The 21,187-nt window shown below is 45.2% G+C and overlaps 1 protein-coding gene across 10 annotated transcripts in view; it reads right to left on the minus strand.

Annotated features, from left to right (window-relative positions):
• The window catches only part of LOC147882977 (Pseudouridine synthase family protein), a 101,998-nt gene that overhangs the window by 44,552 nt on the left and 36,259 nt on the right, over positions 1–21,187 (minus strand). For 7 of the 10 annotated variants that reach the window (XM_087401070.1, XM_087401071.1, XM_087401069.1 and 4 more), the window contains exon 5: positions 17,637–17,724. In XM_087401070.1, coding sequence (XP_087257196.1) covers positions 17,637–17,724 — 88 coding nt within the window. Of the gene's footprint in view, positions 1–13,876; positions 13,914–17,213; positions 17,269–17,634; positions 17,725–21,187 lie in introns of those variants that run through there. The other 3 variants (XM_087401073.1, XM_087401072.1, XM_087401067.1) reach the window with 3 other exon arrangements.

A 21,187-nucleotide genomic window follows, 5' to 3' on the forward strand; every position in this document is an offset into this window, starting at 1 on the left:
TAGCTTTTAACATTATGTATGTAAGGTGGCCACAATCTAAACAAAGCATCTCATACATATCTTCTGCATAGAATTGTATCTCCTCAAATCGGACAGGCATAAGCAGCACAAAATGCCACAACCTTACATCCTCTAGGTGGGCATGCGCCCTAGGGAGGTGGTTCTATAGTTGCAAGGGCTCGGGCAATGGTCGCTTGTAGAGGGAGAATGGAGGCCTGCAAGATTTGGAGAGAAAGAGGGAAAATGGGAGAGAAGGTGGAGGATGAAGGAAATGGTGAAGAAGATGAGGACGTGGCTCAAGGAGGGTGAAGAGACCCTGATACCAAATGTTGGAGTAGCAATGGAAGCATGATGGAGACAACAATAGGATAAAAGAGCTTGTTTATTCATGAGTAGAAGCCTCCTTAAGTAGACAAGTGATACAATGTAATGAGACCACATGTAGAAGCCACCTAGCTCCTTGATTCTCGCAATCACACCTACTGGAACCTTCTACTACCTAATCTAGTCACACCAACCACACACACAGTGTGGTCACACGCATGTACACATGATCACACTCTCCTGTAGCTATCCTTGACTTTGTAACCGATACAATGACAAATGGCATGGAACATATGTTGTCCCAACACAGAAAACTACATTTTCTCTTTCTAGTACCTACAGATTCCATCTGTTCCACTAGCTCTAAAGTTTGTATGATCTCCTCACACATCTGTGACACAACATCACCCCCAATATTGCCATCAACATATGCGCCAGATCATCCAACAGGTAAGACTGGATATAATCCTTTATTAAGGAAGGATTGGTCTGAACAGCTTGAATGGTTAAAGACAACACAGAGGGGTCAGATATGTCCAGAGTTCAACCTACACTAGAACCCCACACGCACCCCTCTATGTGAGAATAATCAACAGCTGACCACATACCTCAGTTATTTCTACAAAACCATTTCTTGATTCTTTTTGGGTGCTTGCAAGCTATAATTCTGTGTGCAATTTGAAGCTAACGAGTTTTTTTCATGTCTCCTGCTTTGGGAAAACTGAAGACAATGTCTGAAAGGCATTCAAACACTCATGTGAGCTCGTTATGCTCTCTACACAATGGCTCATTGATTCATGAGGCTCTCTTCAAATAATCGATTCACTTTCTTAATGTGTTTCCCCATTGTCTATTGAAAATTTGTAATATTGGGCCATAGATTCCTTTTTCCAAAAAGTGTTATTGTTGAAATTTGAAGTAAATACTATAACCCCCTAGTTGCACCAACATTCAATACCTCAACAAGTAATTCTTAGGGAGGGATCCGTCCCATCTTTGGTACCTTACTTCGTGGGATATTAATCTAATGCCATTAAATCATCATTTTGCAAGTCTCTATTGTTATCATATGGTCTCTTTACCATGACACACCTTGAGGGTGTCATGCACTAAGGACTCCAGGCGCCACACTGATCAATAGAAAAATGATCTAAGCCACTTACATACCCACAACCTCTACAGCTATATTTAGCACGACTTGTATAACCATCCTAGACCTTCTCGTGCCAATTACATCGACCCTTAGCCTTGAGGACTAACTACAAGCATGTGAAGGTTTCACCCGACGCCAAGTGAATGCATCAACCAGGTTAGGCACAAGCTAACTAACAATGGCTCACTATAACATACAAGTCCTTCATTGGCTATGGGGGCAAGCCACTTGCTTTAGTACATTTGGGGTAGGGTCACAAAGAGACCTCTAGACTCATTTTGGATGCACTATGATTGGTACAAGGATACACCTTCATCTTTAAGGCTGGCATCAGGGGTGACTACCTCATTGGGACCCTCACAGACTACTACAGTCATTTCTCATAGCTTAGGAGCAAACCACATGACAGCAAGCACCGTTCATAGATCTTTGTCTTTTCTTTTCGGTTTCAGCTGGGACAGAGACTAGCTGACCCACCAGACATATGGGAGGCACTACTCATAGAGGTACACATACATCAACGAGAGTTGGAGATGACTCGCTTTGCAAGACCAAGCCCGCTACACCCAGGAGTTGGCTCGTGTTATGCAGGAGCAGGCCCGCGCTATTCAGGAGCAGGCTGGCCTCATCCAAGGGCTCAAACATGACATTTCACAGCTTTGGGAGGAGTTCACCAACACCTATACAGTCCCAGGGGGTACACCAATAGTTGAGGCACAAATTGCAAGCATGCAATCTGTCATTGAGAAGACATCTAGATGGGTGGATGTGACCAAACGGGAACTTGCGAAAGCAACTGTTTCAGCCACTCTCATGGAGCTTCATTATCGCACCACTTCCTCCTAGGGCCGACCACACATACCTCTTCTTCCGTATCTTGACACCTCACCTCGCAGTGCCCTTCACTCCACCAATCACTCATAGCACTTATCATGATACACAGTTCAATCGTAGTCTCTCGCCTAGATACTCAGCATGCCTTTATACACTTCTCACATATATTGATTTCATGCCCTTATTAGAGGATCGTGCTACCCTGATCACCCGCTCACTTCGTAAACGGCCCTTCATGCCTGCCCTCACACCATTCACTCACCACCACTTGGGACCATCCCATGCAACAGTTGGTATGATGATGAGTGTAAGGCTCTACGCCCTCAACTCATATTCGAAACCCAACACAACCTTCCAAATGAACCTAAAACAATACACGAGTATCGTCAATTGGTTAATAGAAAGAAACATGATTTTATCCCACCAAAACGAGGAATTGTTGAACACCTTGTTTGGTAACAACTCCAAGGACTTTTGGCGGAGATTTCTCCCCTTCCCCTCTCACCAACACTAAGGTCTGGTATGATTATGCACATATACTATACGACATCCCAAATCAGTCTGCTCCTGACCTCTCACATACACCTTGTCCCACTTCCTATACACTCTTCACTAAAGGGGGTGTTAAGGATGCTGTGATGAAGCTTCATAATGGCCGATGAAAGATCATGAGGGTCTATGCACTAAATTCATTGCATTTGGGATTGATATCCTAGCCCCAATCCTAGCAAAGCTTTTTAATGAAGTTGTTTGCCTTGGCTTCCCACGCACCTGCACTATTAACACTATCTCACCCATCCCACAAGGCAAGGGATCCTATGAGCACGGGGAACTACAGGACCATTATGATCGAGCATGTATGTCCAAGATTTATGCATCAGTGCTTGATTCTGAGGTCAGCCAATTCGCAGAGATGCAGGAGCTTAGAGCATATGGATAGGCCGTATTCCGACATGATCATGGGACCATGGATCACATTCTCACACTCATATGTATTATTGAGGATGCGAGGGCACGGAAGCAACGGGTTTATTGTTGCTTTGTGAATTTCCGCAAAGCCTTTGATACAGCTCCGAGAGCCTGCCTCATCAAGCGCTTGCAAGATTTGGGTTATCACTACGAGATTATTTGGGCTCTCATGGCACTTTACGAGAGAGTCTCAGGCAGATTTTGGACAGGGTCTAGGTGGAAAGATGAGATTTTGAGTACTATTGGGGTCAAATAAGAGTGTCCTCTATCCCCAACCCTATTTGGCCTCTACATCGACGAGATTGAGACAACTATGCAGACACTAGGGGGGGCTGGTTGCTCTCTTGCTAGCAATCTGATTTAGATTTTGCTATATGCAGATGATGTGGTACTCCTATCGTCCTCAGCAGAGCACCTCCAAACAAACTTAGATGCACCACAGTCTTTCTGTGAGTCGCATGATTTGAAGGTCAACCTTGGTAAAACCAAGGTCATGATCTTCAATACATCTCGGATCGCTATGCATCAGGAGCAATTTACTTTTGATGGGTCACCGGTCCGGATTGTCTCATCATACACATACTTGGGGATTATCTTTTCTAGACCTATCTTCACCATGAGACCGGCGATACAGGCTCGTTTGAGCAACGGGTACGATCCCTGGCCAAATTAGAGAGGCGGTGCTTCCGCTTACACTTTCAAGACCCTCAGACCAAATGCTTACTTTTGACTCTCTAGTTCGACCAACGGGGATGTATGGTAGCCCTTGTTAGGGGGCCGTTTTGTCAAATACCAAGTGAGTGTTAGAAATCAACCAACAGAGGGGGTACACACAGTGCAGGACTAATAGAATATCCCAGGAGCTCACACATTGTGTGTGGTGGGGTGGAATCACAAACTTCTTTAACTCATGTGCATCATATAGATGTGCAGACTCATCAATAGACAATGAACAAGCTAGATATAGAAGCTACCAAAAGAATACATATTTCCGTCCAAAGCTATGGACACTATACAAAAGAGATGGATCCAAAGTCCCACCAAAGAGTGGTCCTTTGATCTTACCACCACGTACTTCTACTACCTACCGGATATCTCTAGACTTGAGCCCGCATGCTCCACCTTGAGCATATGTAGACTCCCCTTCCAGATCCTTCTACCGTACTGCCTGTGTACAACCTAGGTAGGCAGCCTTCCAAGCTAGGTCTGCAGCTTCAAGGTTCTCTCCTTCACCTCCACTGATGAGGCTCAAGGAAGGTCTCTTTGGCTGCTCCAAACTGCTGGGCATGTACTGCTCCAAGTGATAAGTTATGAGGGCACAAAGGCCCTCCTTTTGTAGGCCCTAGAGGGCTGGCAAACCTACCGACCCAGCAGGCCCAAAATGGCCGACCTGCTGGTCGGTCAACCTGCCCCCTCTGGCCCATTAAATGGGGCTCAAAACAAGGACTCCTTGGCCCACAAAACTAGGGCAGATGCCCTCCTATATATACAGGGTCCAGCCCCCCTTTGTGCATCCCTGTTCCAGACCTGGTAGGCTGGCTGTGACCAGCCCTTTCATCCTTCCAATCAGGGACCAAGGTGCTGGCTCCCTTCACCAACTGTGTTGCCTCTTCCAATGTGCCCACAGCCCTTGCCTATGCTCCATGCCTGCTCCGCCAGGTTTTGTGCCTCTGCCAGGCCCTTTTCCAACCCCGTACACCCTGCAGATGTTAGCACCATGTCATCGCCTACGGACTGCTAGCTACTACTTTGCCTTTTGCTGCTGCAGATCCATCCCGGGTACCTTCCATGTTGTTTGATGTGAGGTGCTGCCCATGTGGCAGCCCCCTCCATTCCTTTTCTCTTGGGCACATCCTTGCCCTAGGTCTCCCTCCCCCACGCTCTCCTCATATGGGGGCTTACAAATGGGGAGGTGACCTTCCCAACAGTGAGCTCGTGTGGAGCTACGTTCTCGTGAGTTACTCACTACTCAGCTTCCGCAGAGATCATGGCCTACATATCTTAGACGAGGGGTTTATTGACCCACCAGGATATACGCGGATTCATTTACCCCATTCACCGAGGATCTCTATTGGGCAGTTTCGGGTCTCTTCACATAGACTTCGTATTGAGAGTGGCAAGGCAGAGGGTTTATCTAGGGAGAGACGCATATGCACCTTATGTGGCCTACAGGAGATTAAGTCTGAGGAGCATTTCATTTTCAAATGTCCAATGTATTATGAGATTCGAGGGCTTTTCTATTGTCTATTCAAAGATAGCTCCGGGTTGTTATCCTGGTTCCTCTCTTTTCTAGATCAGAGATGCTTGGCCGCATTCATTCACCCAGCAATCAGACATTATGAGCACACTTCAATCACAAAGCCAGGAGGAGCATACCCTAGTAGACTCTTCTCAGAATATGATCACGAAGTTCTTCCAGTAGGACCATACAGACTCCCACCCTATAGGCCCTAGACACGATCGGGACCCAAACCCAGTGACATGATAGCTCAGGCAGAGGGTTGATGCACACAGGGAACATTCCCTCCTTGTTCAAAGTGGAAGCACGACCAACAGGGGTCATGGTCGCCCTTGTTAGACATAGAGCTGTGACCTGGAGACAATGAAGGACTGTGCCCACAAGCAGCCGGTGGCATTCTATCTCTAATTTTATGCTCTCCCTACCCTACCCTTGACAAGGGGGGTTAGAGTGGATCATAGTCGTGACATTCACTTTGTATTTAGATGCCATATGATCTGGTGTTGACGATGATGATAGTGATGATGGAGAGGACTATTATTCTGATATGACTGTAGCATTTAGCTTTTGTTTTTAGCATGGGTGTCGAGGCTCGTTAGGAGCTCCACCTTTCAGCTTGCTTGTATCAGGTTTCTCACAGTCTCATAGATACATCGGTCTTCTGAAGACGTTAATTACTTTCTTTCTTTCTACTTCCATGATAGCATCCGCAATGGGTATTGTAAAGGGACTTCTTGGGCTTTACACCCATTGCTTAAATAATTAGACCCTCACCTTTTTACTATATCCTTCATTCCATAGGTTAGAAATCGTGAAATGTCACATGCACCCCTGCACTTGGGTGCAAGGTGACACACTAGCTACATTGACAAGTGCATTATAGTTCCCAAATAGGAGATTTTGTCGTATGCTGTGACCCCTTTGTGAGCCCTTGTCTAGGGACAGTCAGGCACAAGCTACATAGGTCAGTCTCTCAGCCTTAGGTCAAGTCAGTAGTCAGTTTTTGTTCACTAGTACCGACTAGAGAACAGTAGGTTAAGTGTTTCCATCTTATAGTTTAGGTCTTAGCCTAGGTTAGGAGTCCCTTTAGGGTCCCCAAAGGCTGGACAGGTAAGCAAGGAAGGCAGCCTGCAAAGGCTGCCCAAAAACTCCCCTGGCAAATGAGCCAGGGAGGGCTTTTAATAGCTGGTTGTAGGCCATCCAGTCTGTAAAACAGACTGAGTTGGTCTGTTTACAGACTGGGTTGGCTCAGTCCAGCCCTATAAAAGGGCCCCTTGGCTGCCCTGTTTTCTCATTCAGTTTGCTCCTGCCTTCAGTCCTCCTACAGCTCCACTTCAGCCTCCTGTGCAGCCTCTGAGATCCTCAGATCTGGCCCTGCTCTAGCCTCAGTCCCTTGGCCATCAGTTCAGCTTGATCCGAAGGTGACCACGCAGCACAACAGTCGGAGGTTTGGACCAGCAAACGGAGAGAGGTTTGGACACTGTTTCCTCAGCTTTCTCAGCTCTTTTTTACAGTTTATACAGCTCACTCTCAGCTCTATATTTCAGTCATCTCTCAGTTCTCTCATAGGATCTCTCACTTCTAGTTTTCACTCTCTCGCTCACGCAGTCACCCTGCATTCCGGTAGACAGCACAAGCCTCTTCCTTGCCTTGCAGAAGCGTCCTACATCGTCAGTGTGGACAGCATCAAGGTCTCGGTATTGGTCGGCGTTGCCTCTCAGGTCTTTGGGTCTGCTACACGTGTGCACAGTGAGCTCTTTAGAAGCGTGTTTCGTGCTCTCTTGAAGAGTGTTCTTTGTATTTCTCAATTCTCCAAGTATAAAGCAAATTCTCCCATGATTGGGAGAGGGGGCCCTCAGTGGGTACAGGGACCTAATCGGTTGTCGACTCTACTCTCTCTCTACCCTCATCTCCTCTCTCTCTCTATGGTAAACAACACTCATTCCTCGCTAAAGATTTAAAGAAAATCTTGCTGTGAATTACACGATCAGATAACCGTTGCATGTTACATTGGTATCAGAGCTTCGGTTTGTATCCAGCTTGACTACCACGAGTGTATGGTTGTGTTGAGATTCGTAAAGGACACACAATCAAGCGCCATGGAAGGGTCAGGAAAAGATTTCAACTGCGAAGACTTTGACAAGGAGAAAGACTACCAACAAGATACGCTTCCGCTAAATGCTCAAGAAGTGATGGCGAACCTTCTAGAGCAGAATCGGGTCCTACTGCAGCAACTCGAAGAACATTCATCCCAGCTGGAAGAAAGCAGAAGACAGCTGGACCAGACAAAACGACGTCTGGAGGAAAAAAGAAGCAGGAAAGCCGCTGGAAGAAAGAGGAACCACAGATTTTGAAAAACTGCTTTTGATGATGCATGAGGAACGCAAAAATGAGGAGGCACTATGACGCGCAGAGCTCGCCCAGGCAGAGAGGAAACAACAACTAGCGGCTAACATCTATTTGTGTTAAAGAGGCGATGTGCAGGCAAGTTTGAGCGCAGCAGCCGTCTTCGCCACAGCTTCGCCATCGACAAAGGTAACACCACTCACTCGGTCCACTCCAAATTTTGTTAAATATGATGGTAAGTGTGACCATTCAGCAATTTTATAGTTTATTCATTAGTTTGTAGCTCATTTTCCGTTAGCACAGATTCAAGATGAGCAAGATAAAGTCCACCTTGCAGCCCCTCATCTTACAGGTGAGGCGGTGACTTGGTGGCAACATTGGGCTAGTAAGCATACTGACCCAAAAATGTTTAAGACGAATTTCGTTTGGGCAACGTTTGTGGCCGACCTCAAAGCCCGTTTTCTCCCACCCCAATATATGCTTAACCTGGAGGATGAGTTCGCTCGTCTCTCCCATAATGGTTTGCCTGTGTTGACATACAGTAATAAGGTGGTGCAACAGTTGGGTGTAACGGAGAGCGCCAAGATGAAGCAATTTATTCGAGGTTTGGACACAAACATACGTTTTACCATTCGAAACTTCAACCCACCGGATTACGAGCGGGCGTTGACTCTCGCACATAATCAGGAGATGATGCTGAACGAGGGAAAGCCCAAGCAGGTCCAGAAAGATTCCAAAGCCCCGCAGCAGTCAAACAACATAGAGGGTAAGGATCTGAAGAAGAACAACCAGTTCCAAAAGAAAGACAGCCAGGCTTCTGGTCAAAAGAAGGAGTCCAAGCCAAAGATGACTCCGGATGAGAAGGCTAAAGCGGGTATTACGGGAGGCTATCTATAGCCTGACGAGCTGAAGCGGTACCACCAAGAGCATCGCTGCTTTCATTGCCACCACATCACTGGGCATGGCAAGAGGGATTGCCCGAAGTGGCTCACCGAAAAGGCTGCGAAAGCACCTACTTCGTCCGTCACCAATGTATTGGCTCTTCCAGCCCCGCCTCCATCCTCAGCTACGAATGCTATCTTCCCTGCTTTGAACGCCGTTCCCACGGTGGTCTTTCAAGGTAAGAAGGAGGGCGACTTCAAATCAAAAGAGGGCGCTCATTCGAGCGTACGGCACAGCTAACGGGCATCAGTTTATTGTCATGTTCGATATGGGGAGTTCAAAAGATGCCATCTCCCCTCAACTTGCCAAGATAGTGGGATGCACCTTGGTGCCTCACGAGCTTGCAGTGGACGGGTTCACGCCCGGCTTGCGCACACACATCACGCATAAGGCCATCTAGTTCACTTTTTCAGTTCAGAAGGCCATGTTTAAGCGGGATTTCATATTGACTCCTTTGATGGGGTGCGACATGATCCTCAGGATTCAGTGGTTTTGTGAGCATGTTCTGACACCTGATTGGCGGCAGGACACCTTCACGATTGTGGAAGGTTTACCTGAGCCCACCGTGATACACGGTGATCGGAGCATACCAAGGATTCCATTAATCTCTCATATTCAAGCAGGTCGCGCCGTCCGCAAGGGCGCCATGTGTGCACTTGTCCATGTCTAGTGCCAGATCACTGCAGTTCAAGCTACTCCTCCGATGGGACAAGCAATGGTGGATCTACTCCAAGAGTTCAAAGACATCATGCTCCGAGACGATCTGCCACCCCAGCTACCTCCCAACCGACCGGAAGACCATCACATCGATCTCCTTCCGGACTCGACACCTCCAAGTAAGTTCCCTTATCGACTTTCAAAGTCTATGGAGGGAGAGTTAGAGCAGCAATTGTCTCAATTATTGCGCGCAGGGTTTATTAGACCTTCTTCGCCTTTTGCCGCACCCATTCTATTTGTGGCAAAGAAGGATAAGTCCACACGACTATGCGTCGACTACAGAGTACTCAACAAGTTTACGGTAAGCAACAAGTTTCCTATGCCCCGCATCGAGTACATCTTGGAAAGACTCAATGGTGCAAGATTTTTTTCAAAGATTGACCTCAAGAGTGGCTACCATCAAGTCTGGATTTTTGAAGCTGACATCCCAAAAGACAGCTTTCCGAACTGAGCAAGCTCATTACGAGTTCGTCGTCATGCCCTTTGGTCTAAAGAATGCACCACCAACATTCAACAAGATGATGTCCCGGGTATTCACAGAGTATATTGGGAAGTGCATGTTCATCTTTCTCAATGATATCCTTATCTTTTCCGCGACAGCCGCGCAGCATATTAAGGATGTGCGATGTGCCCTACAGTTATTACGTGATAACCAGCTATATCTCAACGCAAAGAAAAGTGAATTCGGATTGCTGGAAATTTAGTATTTAGGCTACATCATTAGTGCTCAAGGGATTCGGTTGGACCCTAAGAAGATCCAAGCTATCACAAGTTGGGCTGTCCCCACGACGGCCCAGGAGATCCGATCCTTTGTGGGTTTGTGTCAAGCATACAGCTCGCACATGAAGGGTTTCTCAACATACGCAACCCCTCTTGCAGATTTACTCAAGGGGGTAAAGACACGCAGACAAAAAGTTCAAGTCACAGGCAAAGCTTTGCAGGCCTTCCACGACTCGCAACGATTGGCCACGACAACACCAGTTATGAAGATCGCCTCTTGGGATGATCCATTTCTGGTAATCACAGACGCTAGCAATGTTGCCATAGGGGCAGTTTTACAGCAAGAAGATAGGCCCGTGGCATACTATAGCAGAAACCTTAACGATGCCGAAAAGAACTATTCAGTGTATGATAGAGAGCTCCTCGGTGTCATCCAAGCATTAAAACATTGGAAGTCTTTCCTATACGGACGGACTTTCACGGTGAAGACAGATCACCAAGCCCTTAAGTGGCTTCAGACAATGCCTAGTACGCAATGGAGTGATCGGCAACAGCGGTGGAGTGCTCCCACAGGTCCACTATCCTGCTGCGAACCCAAATATTCCAGCAATTTGGGAGAATGATCGAGAACGTTCCCGGCAAAAACAACCCCGTTGCAGATACTCTCAGTCGGAAAGGTTCCATCCAGACCATTGAGCAGGCCACTGTGCTCGAAATCAAAGGAAAGGATCTTGATAGCATGAAGGCACAGTACGCGGAGTCAGCAGAGTTTGGCACGCAGTTCCAGTTAGCCACGACGCTTGCTCCAAGCCATTACTCATTAGAGGACGGTTGGCTTTTCTATAAGAAAAGGTTATGTGTACTCAAAGACAAACGACAGGTGCTTCTTCATGATGCCCATGACGCCCTTACCGGTGGTCACAGAGGTATCAACGGGACTTTGGAGAAGTTGGAGCGCTATTTCTATTGGCCAAAGATGCGGAAGGACGTATACAACTATGTGCAGAATTGTCAAATATGCCAAAAGGTCAAGGCTTCCCACAAGAAAGTGGCAGGCTTACTTATGCCATTGCCAATCCCCGACGGTCCTTTCCAGGACATAGATATGGATTTCGTGGGACCAATTCCAGCATCCGCAGATACTCGTAATACTCAATGTCTTACTATTGTTTGTCGCTTTAGTAAATATTGTATGCTCATTCCCTGCAAACAAACGGCCAGCGATTAAGATGTAGCTCGTTTGTTTATTAAGTATTAGTATCCCGTTGGAGGGTTGCCAAAGACCATAACATCCAACAGGGACTCCAAGTTTACGTCTAACTTTTGGCAAGCCTTGTTTGATAATTTTAATACTAAGCTGCAGATGTCCAGCGCTTTCCATCCACAATCGAACAGCGAGACAGAAAAGTATAATGGTATGGCATTTGATATCATATTGTCATGATGCTCAGGGAAAGTGGGAGCAGTTTCTTCCGCTTGTGCAGGCCATTCTGAACGATACCTATTCTTCAAGTATTGGTCGCATACCTTATGAAGCGGCGTTTGGACGGCGATTTACCTCACTCCTCACCCAGATGGTGTATCCATCTCTTGAAGCCAACAAAACCACCGAATCCATGGCAGAGATTACGGAGTCCGTGAAAAGCTGCATCGCCAAAGCTCAAGCATCGTATACACACCAAGCTAATAAATCCAGACGAGATGTCCAGTATAAAGAGGATCAATGGGTGTATTTACGCATTATCAATCAACGATTGAAGCAGGTGGGCAAGCGATGCCCTAAGCTGTCCTTCAAGAGCTTCGGACCATTCCCTATTATTCAAAAGATCAACGATGTCTCAATGAAGTTACGCCTACAACGTGTTCCATGTAGCTTGGATGAAGCCATATTTTGGACCTCCTCTTTCAGAGATTTCCGACAAGCAACAACCTGAAGTTCTTGATGAAGCCGAAATTTTGCAGCCAGAACAGATCCTTCTTCATAAATTCAAGCATGGGTCAAGACGCAGGATCCAGGAGTTTTACACCAAGTTCCGTGATCGAGGTACCCATGAAGCAGTGTAGTTGGATGAAGATTTTTTCCAGGAGTTTCCCCAGATATTGGCGGACTACTTGGAAGCAATGAACCTACCGCCAAGTTAAGGAGGAGGGAATGTCACATGCACCCCTACACTTGGGTGCAAGGTGACACGCTGGCTACATCGACAACTGCATTATAGTTCCCAGATAGGAGATTTTTTCGTATGCTGTCACCCCCTTGTGAGCCCTTGTCTAGGGACAGTCAGGCACAAGCTACGTAGGTCAGTCTCTCAACCTTAGGTCAAGTCAGTAGTCAGTTCTTGCTCACTGGTACCCACTGAAGAACAGTAGGTTAAGTGTTTCCATCTTATACTTTAGGTCTTAGCCTAGGTTAGGAGTCCCTTTAGGGTCCCCAAAAGCTCGACAGGTAAGCAGGGAAGGCAGCCTGCAAAGGCTGCCCAAAAACTCCCTTGGCAAATGAGCCAGGAAGGGCTTTTTATAGGCTGGTTGTAGGCCAGCCAGTCTGTAAAACAGACTGAGTCTGTCTGTTTACAGACTGGGTTGTGCTCAGCCCAGCCCTATAAAAGGGGGCCCCTTGGCTGCCTTGTTTTCTCATTCAGTTTGCTCCTGCCTTCAGTCCTCCTATAGCTCCACTTCAGCCTCCTGTGCAGCTCCTGAGATCCTCAGATCTGGCCCTGCTCTAACCTCAGTCCCTTGGCCATCAGTTCAGCCTGATCCGAAGGTGACCACACAGCACAACAGTCGGAGGTTTGGACCAGCAAACGGAGAGAGGTTTGGACATTGTTTCCTCAGCTTTCTCAGCTCTCTTTTACAGTTTACACAGCTCACTCTCAGCTCTATATTTCAGTCATCTCTCAGTTCTCTCATAGGATCTATCACTTCTAGTTTTCACTCTCTCACTCACGCAGTAACCCTGCATTCCGGTAGACAAAACAAGCCTCTTCCTTGCCTTGCAGAAGCGTCCTACATCGTCAGTGTGGACAGCATCAAGGTCTCGGTATTGGTCAGCATTGCCTCTCAGGTCTTTGGGTCTACTATACGTGTGCACAGTGAGCTCTTCAAAAGCGTGTTCCGTGCTCTCTTGAAGAGTGTTCTTTGTATTTCTCATTTCTCCAAGTATAAAGCAAATACTCCACGGATTGGGGGAGGGGGCCCTCAGTGGTTACAGGGACCCAATCGGTTGTCGACTCTATTCTCTCTCTACCCTCATCTCCTTTCTCTCTCTATGGTAAACAGCGCTCATTCCTCGCTAAAGATTTAAAGAAGGTCTTGCTGTGAATTACACGATCAAATAACCGTTGCATGTTACATGAAACTTCTACCCCGTTTCACTCAAACTTCCTTATGCATCCCTTAGGAGCTTTACAAGTGTTTCCGCAGGATAAGAGCCTCAGGCTTGCTTCTCACGCAAAGGAGGATGGTCACCACGTCCTGTAAAGATGACATTCACCTCCATGTTGATGAAATCCCAAGGCAATTGCAATGGTACATTTGAAAATCCTTGTTATTACTAGGCTCTTTTGTTTTCTCCCTGGTTAGGTTGTTTTGACTTACACAATCAAGAACTTTGCAAAAGGGACTAAACAAATTACCGTCCTTAGGTTGCTTTGGCCCTTCATAGCGAAAAATCTGCAAACCAGAAGCATGTAGTTTTGTACCATTGCCCACTTAATACTAAGCGTCATTTTGGCAATTTAAAACTCAAAAAAAAAAGAGAAATTTCAGTTCAAGACTAAGAAAACTATCACAGAATATGAAGATGGAGGACAAGCCAGCATGGATTTCATTTTATATCTCCCATTGACAGAGACAGCATAGTGCTTGTCTTGTATTGGTTAGAAACTTCTCCAGCATAGTTCCCACGAGTTTCGTAAACGGGGAAACGGAAATGATCGGAAAACGGTGTTTCGGACTTTCGGTCACCAAAAGAAACGGTGGAAATAGAGTTTCAGTTTTTAAGGGTAATAAAATATACCATATATATATATACATATAATTATTATGAATACATATGTATACAACAAGGCCTAAGAGGACAACAAGGAGAGGAGAGGAGAGGGCAAGGGATCACGAGAGCAAGGAGAAGAGGGCAAGGGCTGAGGAGAGCAAGAAGGATAGGTTGGAGAGCAAGGGCTGAGGAGAGCAAGGAGGAGATGCTGGAGAGGAGAGCAAGGAGGAGTGGCGGTGGGCTGAGAGGGGGGTTGTAGGATGAGAGGAGAGCAAGAGGAGAGGCTGGAGAGGGAGAGCAAAAACTGCCCTACCCGCCAAAGGGGTACTTACTCGATGGTTGAGGCGGGCGTATGTGTGGTGTGTGTGCTGGTACTTTTGCTTCTATAGCTGAGCATTGGTGTCTACAAGCTCTTCCATTGCTGCTCTATATATACGTTTCCCTGGCTAGGCTCCAAAGGCACTGCCCCCCCAAAAAAAAAAAAAACTGACCTGCCGAAATGCTGTTTTCGGTTTTGGAAACGGAGCCGAAACAGCGCACCGCTTCGGGTGCCCAGAAACGCCGTTTCTAGGCACTATGTTCTCCAAGCAAGTTCATTTTATTGCTACATACAAAGTTGCAACAACATCAATGCACCTCAATGAGATTATTTAATTGAGACATAGATTTCAAAGCTTCATGGTTTACCTCAAGCTATTCTAGAAGACTGGGAACGGATGAAGCAGCTTAGTATAGCTTTACAATGCATGTTACAACTTCAGGAGCTGAGGGACGATTGTGACAAAGGGACGATTGTGACAAAGTGGCTAGCTGAGGGACAAGTGTGAGAAAAACATAAATTCAGCATGGAGAGATATGCTTGCAGTAATTTTAAGATAGGAGGGAAGAGGGGACTTTTACCTGACACTTAATCTAAAGAAGTCAATTGAATCTCAATATGTACTTGCACCAGTACATTTCTTCCGATGGAAGGGATAGTATATACTTTTATTCCTATTTGTTTTGGACCATGGAGGTTAATTATCTTCTGTTTATCCATGGATCTAATACACGTGCTCAAGGACCCTACAGACTTGAATTCTACTCTGCTGCTCAGAAATCCAAGATAGATTTGCCTCTAAATGGCTAATACACGTGCTCAAGGGCCCTACAAACTTGACTTCTGCTCTGCCGCTCAGAACTCAACAAGATCAAGGTTACAAGGCTGCCCAAAGGGCCATATTCCAAGGATGCCCATGCTTTTCAGCCTCAAACGTTTCTCCACTCAAGGCAACAACCTGTGGAAATTTCTATGGGCTGCCTGGGAATCTGTAGAGTCTTTCATGAGTTTTGGTTCTCTGACTCCAAAGAGGTTACCCGGTGAGGGACAACCTCCTCACCCTTGCTCCTTGATAAAAAAGGTTTATATTTTTTGGGGGACCTCTAGAACAATGAAGACACGAAGTGGAAGGACTAAAGATGTATCAGACAAGAATTGGCACTTGATAATCATTCCAAGCTTCTTGTGATGGATAAGATTTCCCTCTAGGAGAATGGACACATACAGTGGAAAGGTGAACGCATTTTAAAACCTCTCAAGGAGTTGGGTTGCCAACCGAATTCTAGTCTGCTATATCCTTTATTTTGTAAAGTGTAACAAGATTCTGATAAACACTCTCAATGGAAGATGGAAAAAGCATGATGACCCCTTCACTTGGAAGTTCTTATGGCAAACATCAATTCCAGAAAAAAAAGAAACTCGTCCTTGGCTTATCTTTCCCAAGCTTGGACAAATTCCTATGCCCTTAGGATTCACAAGGCAGGTTGTCTATGCAAGACATGCGGAGGACAGTTTTCATTTGTTTATGGTCTGTCTGCCCTAGACAGATGTGGAAAATTGTTCATGCATTAACTAATATTAGATGCAATAAGATGTTTGACTAATGGGGGATGCTTATGAATTTTAAGAAAAGATGCAATAAAATCAGGGCCCAGGCTTTATGGAAACTATGGATTGCTGTGAATCATCCTGTTTTTTATAATGAAATCACTAATCCTACAATTCTTTGACACTCTTGGTTTGTCAGGACATGAATCTCTAGCCTTTCTGACTGCTTCACTCAGTTGCAGAAGAGTGATATCCCTACAGGCCCAACTACATGATCTATTAAGAATGGACTACCATTAGCACAACTCGGGATTTTAGAAGAGGAAGTCCAACAGATTACTTCAGGTTCAATAGATTATGGAGTTCCCCAAAACAGGGTCCCAGATTTATTTCTTCCAGGTTCGGGGTTCACTTATTCTGAAATTTGGGTTTACTTGCCCCAGGTGCCATGTTCCCAGGTTTGCTTGTTTTGAGCTCAAGGTTCACCTGTTCTGGGTTCCTGGTTTTGGGTTTGGGGCTCCGGATTCACTTGTTCCGGATTTCGGGTCACTTGCTCCAGGTCTACTTTCCAGGTTCATTGTCCTGATTCCGTTCAATTGTCCGGGTTCCGCCACACGTTCCGGATTCCGCATTCTCGGTTGACTTATTCAGGTTTCAGATTCGGGGTTCAATTGTTCCAGGTTCCAGGTTGAATTGTGCCGATTTCCAAGTACACTTGTTATGGGTTTGTTGTTTTCACTTGTTCTCGGTCCTGGGTTCCAGGTTCAATTCTGTACTTTAATATGTTGATACAATATAATATACAAGTCGTTTTCTTCTCACAAAACAAGGGATATGAGACATCATCTTGGGCAGATACAAAAGCATTGGAGATCAAACACAAGCATCATTGAACATTGTACAAGCTGCATTTCCAAATTGGTAAATCATGATTTTACTTCAGATACATTACATTATTCTAATAGATTTCAATTGTCCAGTCCCAGGGATTTTGATATGCTAAAATATGAGCCTGAGACAAAAGAATCTGGAAAAAGAGAGAGAATAAGAGAAAATCCAAACTAACATCAAAGTTCGTTTTTGTTTTTTGATGAAAAATGGAGCAAGTTCATACCAGCCATATTGAACCTTCTGAACCAACAGGAAGCTGTATTCCAGTAGTCTAACAGACTTATAGTTTGATACAGCAGAGCAACTATTAACAAGCTCAAAATGTTTCTGGATTCTACATTAAAACTTCAAAAGTGCCCTGCACTCAACCCTATAATTTTACAACTATTGAGACCATATTGATCCATTCAAGATCACTGTCAAGCAATTGCTTAGATAAGATCTTTATAAAATAGTCTCTATACAAAACTGGAAAACTTTACGAATTAAATAAGATCTTTATAAAACAGTTGATATTTGATCCATTCAAGATCTTTATAAATATTAAGTACGATGCCATTAACAAAATTACAAACAGCTAAAGTTCTTGAGGTTTTTTGAGGTTCAAAAAAAGACCATCAAAAGTTCAAAAGATTTTCAATCTTACAGGAACGGATGAAGGCTTGCAAACAGTGATTATATCAATCCCCACCTCCAAAACTGTTACCGAGTTTGCCATAACAGGGGGTTCATGCCTGGTAACACATCGAAAAATATCAATACTAGCATCCATAAAAAGCTGCACCGTATGTTGCATACATTGCTATAAGCATAGCAAACCAGACACAAAATGAATGGTTATCTCTCACATTTGCATCCTGTAACACAAATACATCAAGACTTTTACTTGACACAGCTCCAGAAGCTGCTGGTCCAGGTTCCCCCTCCCCCATACTATTCTTCTACCTCTTGCTTCTTCTCACTGCTCTCTCCTCTTTTCCACTGCTACCTACCTCTCCTCACCTCCTCTTTGCTGCTTCTCGTCCTACTCATTGCTTCCCCTTGCTCCCTTACCCTTTTTCCTACCAGCCTAGCCCTTCTTGCTCTATCCAAACTGCATTTCCCTTATTTCCGGTACTATCCAGACACCAAAAACCTGATGCCTTGGCTGTATCAGTCTCAATTGTAAGGCCAACAAAGCACCTAAGGGAAAAACAAAGGCCTACTTCCTTCCTCAGGCACAAATCATAGGTCAAAGCAACCTAAGAAGGAAACCAAGAGTAGACCTAGCTAGCCAACAAGTAGACCTAGCTAGCCAACAACCAGGCCGAGTAATGCCAGAAATCCATTGTATAACAATGGGAAAGAGAAAATCTTGTCTTAGTACATTAAAAATTTCTTTGTGGAAATTTGAAGTTGCCAGGAGCAACCCTAGTATTGCTCCTGCAATCCTCTAAGCAATTGAGTGAATTTCGCAGCGAATGTGTCAGGAATAATGGAAGAATGATGCTCAGTATTACTAATGTACCAGCATCAAGTCTTCCAAAAGAATCAAGTTATCAAATCCCCATCGTTTCCAAAATTGTACAAAATCCTCAGAGATATGTGAGTGCTAAAGGCAGCAGCTGATCTAGCCATCTAGCCATGATTGGCTGATTGTGGCTCTGCATAGTGATCACCTGAAACAACCATGCCACAACTACCTAGGAAACAGAAAACAAGGTGCAGTAACGACATACATCCTACTAATCCCAATCACATGGAGTGAACCAATCAAGAAGGTCAATCCTCTCATGTTCTTGTCGGCAAAGTTGTGTGTGTGTGTGTGTGTGTGTGTGCGCGCGCGTGCTGCAGTGGGTGTCGGGAAGATTACTTCTTTTGTGTTCATGGGCAAGGGGTTCTATTTTGCTCATTGTGCCTCTGTGGACACTGTCTTCCACTTGCTTACTCTGGGTGGAGTTCATGGAGCAGGTTACTTTGCAGTTGTTATGCCTTGGGATCCTCTTTTTGATCCAGCCCGCTCCCTCCTCCACTTCTGTCCTGTTTGGGTTACCCTCAAAGATTTGCTGGTCCCGCTTCTTCAGCATGTTCCTTCTCTTGCAGCCCTGCTAGGCCGTGTTCTTTTCATTCCAAAGCAGGACTTCTTGGTCACAAGCAAAGATATTCGGGTATGTGTTCTTTGGGATATGGAGCAGCTTATACCTTCATGTCTGGACGTGGACTTTGGATTGCCTCATCCTCTCCGGATCCTCTTCGCTTCTCCTTTCCTAATGCTTGCAATAAATGTCGCCAGTTAGGCCATTTTGCTAGAGCATGCCCATATTCTTCTTCTCCAGCTCCTTCTGTACTGGTTCTTGCGGTTCCTCTTTCTTCCTCCAGCACGCGGGAAATCCAGCATTTTTTCAAGCCTTCTAAATCTGGAGGAAAGTTCAGGATGCTACGTGGGTTAAGGATTCTAATCCTTTTGCTGTTTTATCAGTTCCAGATCCACTCCCTATAGTGTCAGATTGTCAGGTTTCTTGTCGTCAGGTTCATGTTGCTACTTCGACGCCTGAAGTTGTTCTATTAGATTCATCTTCACTGATGCAAAATGCTGCTGTTATGCAAGATGTGGAAGAAAATCTACACTCTCCTTCAGCTCCGAATACTAGTATTCCTGATACAGATATTTCTCTGGAGTTTCATGTTCCTTCCCCTGAGAAGCTTGTTGATAAGCCTACCCCTTTACAGAGCCTCTCAGTCTCGGATATTGTTGTTCCTTTTTCCCTGGAATCTTTTCATCCTTGGTTGCAGCAGGTTTTTGATCCTGTAGTTCAAAAGTTTCGGCTTCCGGCTTACATTAAGAAGAATCACAAGGGGAAAAAACAACTTTGTTTTATTGATGGGGATGTCACTCCGTTCCATCACTTTTTACAAGTCAATAATTTGAAAGCGGATGATGTTCTGTTGGATTCTCCTCCGACTGATATGTAAATTTTTACTTGGTTGCCTCATGAGTTTTTTTCTCTGAGGTCTTACTTGTAAATTTTATCTTTGTACTTATTGGTGGGTTTTCACCTCTTTTTGAGGTTTCCCACACAGAAATAAAAGATTTCACTAAAAAAGTGTGTGTGTGTGTGTGTGTGTTCGTTCGGGATGCAGAAGTGCCTTTTTTACTGGAATCTTTTCATCCCATGTTACAACAGGTTTTTGACCCTATGATCCAAATTTCCGGTACCAACCTATATCAAGAAGAATCACAAGGGCAAAAAGCAGCTTGTTTTTATTGATGGTGTGGTTTCATCACTGCATCAGTTTTACAGAGCAATAATTTGAAGCTGGAGGATGCTGTGTTTGATCCTCCTCCAGCTTGATATGTAACTTTTTACTTGGCTGCCTCATGACTTTTGCTCTAAGGCTTTACTTGTGAATTTTTTCCTTGCGCATGTGTGTCTCCCACTGTGCTAACGACCTGGCCTCCCATAGCCAGCATCCAAGATAAATCAGTAATGCACTCATCCAACCCTAAATCTACTTTCCACATATGAAACCAATATGGGTAGCATAGCAAAAGTCAAGTAAGCGAGTACCACGTAAGAAAAGTACATACCCCATTGATCTCAATGGACAATCAATGGGTCAGTTATCATTAAGCCCTAATGCTTTCACACTCCTTGCTCCAACAATGGTGTCTCCACCAATGCCATCTCTCCCTAAACTAATGGGACTTGCAAAACGACTTGATTGGAACTTCAATAACAAATAGACAATCAATGCATGCAAAAGAAACTAAATGGGACTTGTGAAACGCCTTTGATTGGGACTTCAACAATGAATTAACTCTCGATAGTAGAATGGTAGAACTCCGCACATGACTACACTAGGCCAGCAATTGGCCTCCCGTGGAGGTTAATACACCTTACTTTCTTTCTTTCTTTCTCTAATGCTTTCACTCCCTGCTCCAACAATGGTGTCTCTTCCTTTCGCCTAATGGAGTCTATCTTCACTCCATTGTCAATTGGGCCCTTACCCATTGGTTGGGTGGATTTCATCCTCTCCTCATTGATTAGGTGTTTTCCCTCCAACTCCTTTGGCTCAGACGTTCAATCCTTTGACAAGGCTCATAAGGCTTCTCATGAACCTCAATCATGCACAGATTTTACTCACCAATCCTCATGAGAATGTGTTTCTATTATGAGGCCAGCCCACAGGCCATGTGGCTTCAATTGGTTGTGATGA

This window comes from Dipteris shenzhenensis, chromosome 29 (genome assembly GCF_047967505.1).
Source record: "Dipteris shenzhenensis isolate YYH24624 ecotype China chromosome 29, Dip_SZ_1.0, whole genome shotgun sequence".
Taxonomy (NCBI): domain Eukaryota; kingdom Viridiplantae; phylum Streptophyta; class Polypodiopsida; order Gleicheniales; family Dipteridaceae; genus Dipteris; species Dipteris shenzhenensis.